At 41.7% G+C, this 5,552-nt stretch overlaps 1 protein-coding gene across 1 annotated transcript; it reads right to left on the bottom strand.

Moving 5' to 3' along the window:
* Positions 1 to 388: 388 nt before the first annotated feature.
* LOC107152259 (G/T mismatch-specific thymine DNA glycosylase-like) lies at positions 389 to 3,546 on the bottom strand. Its single transcript, XM_048800114.1, is given in 2 exon segments — positions 389 to 3,201; positions 3,204 to 3,546. Coding segments are annotated over 2 exon segments (1,161 nt in total). The 5' UTR covers positions 3,343 to 3,546; the 3' UTR covers positions 389 to 2,179.
* Between the last annotated feature and the right edge of the window lie 2,006 nt (positions 3,547 to 5,552).

The raw sequence follows: 5,552 nt of genomic DNA, 5'->3' as shown, positions 1-5,552 counted from the left end.
ATATACATGTTCTTTGTCAAAGGAATGAAGTAGGGCTGAAGATGCAACTCAGAGGAAGAGTGTTTCCTAGCATGTGCCATGCCATAGTTCAATCCTGAGTATGGCAAAAAATAAAATAAGGTAGATTTGATGGATAAATACAGCTTTTTAAAAATCATTCTATGGGCCTGGGGATATAGGTCAGTTGGTAGACTGCCTGCTTCACATGCACAAGGCCCTGGGTTCAATCCCCAGCACCACCAAAAGGAAAAAAAAAAGTAAAACTTGCTATGGATGTAAACATCATCAATTAAAACAAAAAAGCAGGGCTGGGTTGGGGTTCTGTCTCAGCCGTAGAGCACTTGCTTAGAAGGTGTGAGGCACTGGGTTTGATTCTTTTTTTTTTTTAAACCATTCTTAGTATTATTTATTGTAAAAACCATCACTTTCAAATGAATTTAAAAATCTTTCAATCTTATTTAATGAAAAAGTCTCATACTATCAGGTACAGGATATATCAACATTTACTACTCTTCAGTCAAGTTTAATGAAAAACATGATTGTTTACTTGGAAAATCCTCAAACCCATTCTCTATTAGTCTGTCATAATTTAAAGGGTATTTTCTTCACTCAAATAAGGAACTCTATTGTAAAGCTACAATAGTTATGACCTGGTTACATGCTATACATAGTCCCATGAAAAAATAATTCAGTTGCTCCTAATCCCTGATGCAAGGCACTTCAAAGCACCCGCACAAAATGTCCATGTAAACAGCAGTACAGTACATCATTTAAATAACATGAATGACTTCCACACAGCTTGACCTAGACTTAAGAAAAAATAAAATACATCATTGCCACAGCTTAAAAGCATGTTAAGACTCACAACAAGAATCTGTTTCTCTTATTATAAATAGAAGAACAGGCTATATAACATCCTGGGGGTAACAAAAAAACCCTCAAAGATATTTAAAATACTGCAAAAACAGCATGCTCCCTGGGTACGTATAAAATCTGAATATTCAAGAGTGATTAGGAGTGAATACCCAGCCTTAACACCCACCAGACCTAAGAGTCTGGACTACTTGTAGCACCATGAAAAATGCATTAGAAAATCACAAGGGACTTAATTCAAATCATTCTTTCCAGGAGGTTCACTTAGTCCTGGTAATAAACAATGATGCACAGATTTTTTTTTTTAATTATTGGCTTATTAGAGTTACCTAGCAAGAAAAATTTTATATTATTTATTTTAGTACATCTCATGTACACAAAGCACCGGTTTAAACAGGGTTATCCAACACCTCTAGTATCCTGTTGCTCAGCCTGAAACTTCATTTCTTATAACATTTCTATGTTATACCCTTAAAACCAAGGAGGATAAAATTAGAAAGGTCATAAATACTGACAGAAAAATTTAGTTCCTGCCCTATCAAATTTCTGCCTCTCAAGTAAAATGTAGATGAATGACAAAATATAAAAGGCCTACTGCATTCTCTGGAACCTCCCAGCTCAGCAGAACAGTTGCCCACCAGGAGATAAACACAGGAGTTGAGGGGGCCAAAGGCAGGGCTCAATGCCTGTCAGGTCAGGCCAGGTCAACCCTGCTACTGTGTGGTCATGCTGTTCTCCCACAAAGCAACTTTCTCACACACTTACCATTGGCGAGGGAACGAGGTCTGAGTGTGCACACAACTTGGGGAGCTCCGAGTCCAGCCTTTGTTACACCAAAATCCAGCAAATAGGGCTCCCCTGAGCACTAGCTTCCTGTGTGAAAAGCAATGCAGCTGCCTCTGTACCAGTGGTAACTCATTATTAGGATGCCCTTCTTAGGCATCAAGGGAGAATGGCATGCCAAGGTCTTGCACAGTTAAGAATCAAATACACATATTTGACAGTTGCATTTTAAAATTGCAGATCAAAAGCAACTTCTAGAAGAAAACTGATTTCTTCATAAATGAAATAAAGTATATAAAAAGCTGGAATGATGGTTAATTCACATACAAAAACTCATACAAAACCCCTACTTTTTCCAAACTACTTAGGTTCATACAGTTGATTCTACCACACAACTGTTCTGTACTATAATTACACACTAAAGTAAAGTACTGAGAAAATATCTCGGCTAGCAAACCGAGGTTTGACTTCTTGACAACTGCATTAAACTGCAGCACGTAGGCAGAGCCCAGAATCACCACTCTTAAGCAGGGTTCCCTTCCCCCTGCTCCAGTTTTCCACAGTGATTATTAAAGGAAGGAATCTGGTCTGTAAACGACTGGGTCATCCACTGCCCATTTGGAATGTCACTGAATGCTGATTCTCCTCTTAACTCTGCACTGTCAGCTGTTAGCCTGTCCTCAGAGAAGTTGCATGGCTCACTGTTGCCCAGATGCTCAGTGTAAGCACCTCCATACGCTGCTTCATAGCCTGGGTCATATTTTTCTTCCTTAACTGCCATCTTCTTTGCATCCTCTTGGGCAAGCTGTAGATCAAACATGTACTGCACCTCCTGAACGTCTGCATTCCGTTCAATGCCTTTCAACTGGTCTCTTAAGTCCTTTAGCTTAATATAGTAATGGACTTTGTCCTGGGCTGGAGGAAACTGAGCACACCTTGCACTGGACGATGGCATAACACAGCAGAGAGTTTCTGTATCTGGGATCTTATGGGGTTGAAGCCCAAATTCCAAGTTCTTAACCTTTACTCCAAAAACTTCTTTACTAAAAATTTCATAAATACATTTTCCATTAAACACTGCTATTCATGGCTGATATTTCTGTAATTTCTGTACTAGAATACGTCCTCCTTCACGAAATTCTTTACTGGAAAGATCCTTGCTGCTTGGCGTCGTCCGTTCTACCATGTTGGTAAATCCAATACCATACTTCCCTGGTAAAGTGTGATCATCCATGTGATTGAGCTGCACCTCACTCAGCCCTGACATAAACAGACACTTCCAAAAATGGTTCCCAGGTCCAGGATAATGATGCCCTTTGTAAGCAGCCATTAGTCCTGGGTTGATGCCAATAATCACAATGTCCAGATTGAAGGTCAAAATATCAGGGAGAGTCTTGGTCAAAAGTTCTGCTTCGGAAACCCCATTAAAACGGTCCACTTTTCTTTTTACTTTAAACGCATCTGTAATCTTTTCTTGCTTTTCTTTTGATTTTGGGGACTTGCCAGACTTCTTGGACTCAGCAGGTTTTTTGGGTTCCTCTGGATTTTTGGTTCAGTTGTTCTGGCTTTTCTTTTCCTTCCTTTTGGAGCCTCTTGTACTGGTTCCTGAGCAGGCTCTGGGGCTGGAACTTCGCCTGGCATCTGCTGTTCCTTCATGACTGCCACATCAGGAGCTTCAGTCATCATTTGTTGAAATGGAAATGAATAAAATGCTTGAGCTTTACCAGGGAATAGCTGCCCGCGTTTTCCGCTTCCATGCTCCGCGGCCACTCGCGCGAGCGGCGTCTCCTGCCGGGCCAAGGGACAGCTGGTCTCTGGGAATGGCAGCACGCGCACGACGACACCGGCGCCTGGAACCCGATTACTGGCGGGACCAGACAGCGGAGCTTCCACATCACCCCCCCTCCAGGAGCCCCCCTCCACGCCGGACCTCCGCCTGGGTTTAATTCTTAGCATCATATATAAGATAAAATAAAATTTCATTAGCAACTAAAAAATACATTGATTTTTTTTAAAGGAATTTGCTTAAAAAATTATATTCTACATAATTTTTAAAACAATACAGTAAAGATCCTTGGTAAGCATCTACCAGGTAACTCTTCCAGGCCATTGCAGACCTGGCCCTGTAAGAATCTGTAAGTTAATAATTCAATCAGAAAAAAAATAATAATTCAATCAGTTGCCATTATTCAGTCAATAAATACTCAGCAAATGTGTATGTGCTCAGAGCTTTGATATGTTGTAAAAGAGACAAATATGAGTGATATTTAAAAAATTTTATAGTTATAGATGGACAGCATGACTTTATTTTATTTATTTATTTTTTATGTGGAGCTGAGGATCCAACCCAGTGCCTCACACAGGTTAGGCAAGTTCTCTGCCACTGAGCTACAGCCCCAGCCTGAGTAATAAATTTTTGACTGTCAAAAAACTTAATCTTAATAGTAGCTGAGGCCCAACATAAACAACCAAAATTACCCTAAAGGCAAAATGACACAGGAAAAGCACAAAACAGATGCAGTGGGGCACAGAGGAAGAAGACAATGACAGTTGACAAGACACAATCACAAAATAAGAGGACCAGAAGGAGAAGACAACCCATTCACCCTTGGCACTGGGATTCAGCACCACACTCAAACTAAGGTGAGGGGCTCAGAGCACCTTAGCTAAGAGCTAAGTTCTGTCTTCCACTTAAATCACCTGCCACCTTCATCCTCAGGCTCTTGAAGAGTTTTAGGGGTAAATTAATTGAGACAAGCCATACACTTGCTAATTTCCGGTATTGTGAATTTATAAGGAAATATTTTTATGTATTGTCATTTAATTGATGCATTTTATTTCTCATCATATCAGCCAATATGCCTAATAGTATGCCCAGTGTACCTTAAGCAGCTGGCCAAGGACAAGCAGACAGTTGTGATGTATGGAAGACTGGCATTGGAGCAATACAGCCTGGCCACCCATTTGGGGGAAACAGAAAAATAAACTTTTTCCTTCTAGGGACTCCTTCTTAGTTAAGTTGTTTAGGTGCCTAGGGGACCAAGAGAAAGAAGCAGCAACAATGACATACAGTAGCTATGACTGTTGATAAGCCATGAATCTCATCCAGAGTACATGCAGACATGCAGCAGGGGCCAGTATTACTAGCACACTCTTTGTTCTCTCCCCTGTTTACCCAAGTGTTTTAAATGAGATAAATCTTTTTCTGCTCAATTTCAGACACTGCTGCAAAATTCCTCTATCCTTGGAGTGCAATTGCATGGTCAAAAGGAAGATGCAGCTGGGCGTGGTGTAATCCCAGCGGCTCAGGGGGCTGAGGCAGGAGGATTGCAAGTTCAAAGCGAGCCTCAGCAAAAGCGAGGTGCTAAGCAATTCAGTGAGACCCTGTTTCTAAATAAAATACACTAGGGCTGGAAATAGGCTGAGTGCCCCTGAGTTCAGTCTCTGGTCCCGCCTCCAAAAGGAAAATGCAAATGGAATTGACAATTACCAAAATCATTAAAGCCCAATGGGTCAAGATGACTAATATTCTCTTACATAGAAGCAGCAGCAGGGATTAGCAAATCAGTATATCAAAAAATTAACTGTGGGGGATCCAACATGGCGGCCGGCAAGGAAGCAGCACTTTCAGTATCTCCACATTAACTGGATCAGAAACACCCATTAAAACAGCTACATTCTACCTACTGAGGAACTTCTAGCAAAATTCCGCTGAAAGGAGACCTGCCAGGAATTAGTAAGTTTATTAGAGGTGACAATTTGCCCCAGACAAGTGAATCTTGGCGGGCCACGCGGGGCGCAGAGGTCCAATCCCACAGCCACCGCCCGACCGGCTCTGCAAGCGGCCCCCAGCGGCCAGGGGCAGCGAGAAGGGTCCCCGCCTGGCCCGGCAGACG

Source organism: Marmota marmota, unplaced genomic scaffold, assembly GCF_001458135.2.
Source record: "Marmota marmota marmota unplaced genomic scaffold, marMar, whole genome shotgun sequence".
NCBI classification, from domain to species: domain Eukaryota; kingdom Metazoa; phylum Chordata; class Mammalia; order Rodentia; family Sciuridae; genus Marmota; species Marmota marmota.
This window is presented reverse-complemented; position numbering and strand designations above follow the sequence as displayed.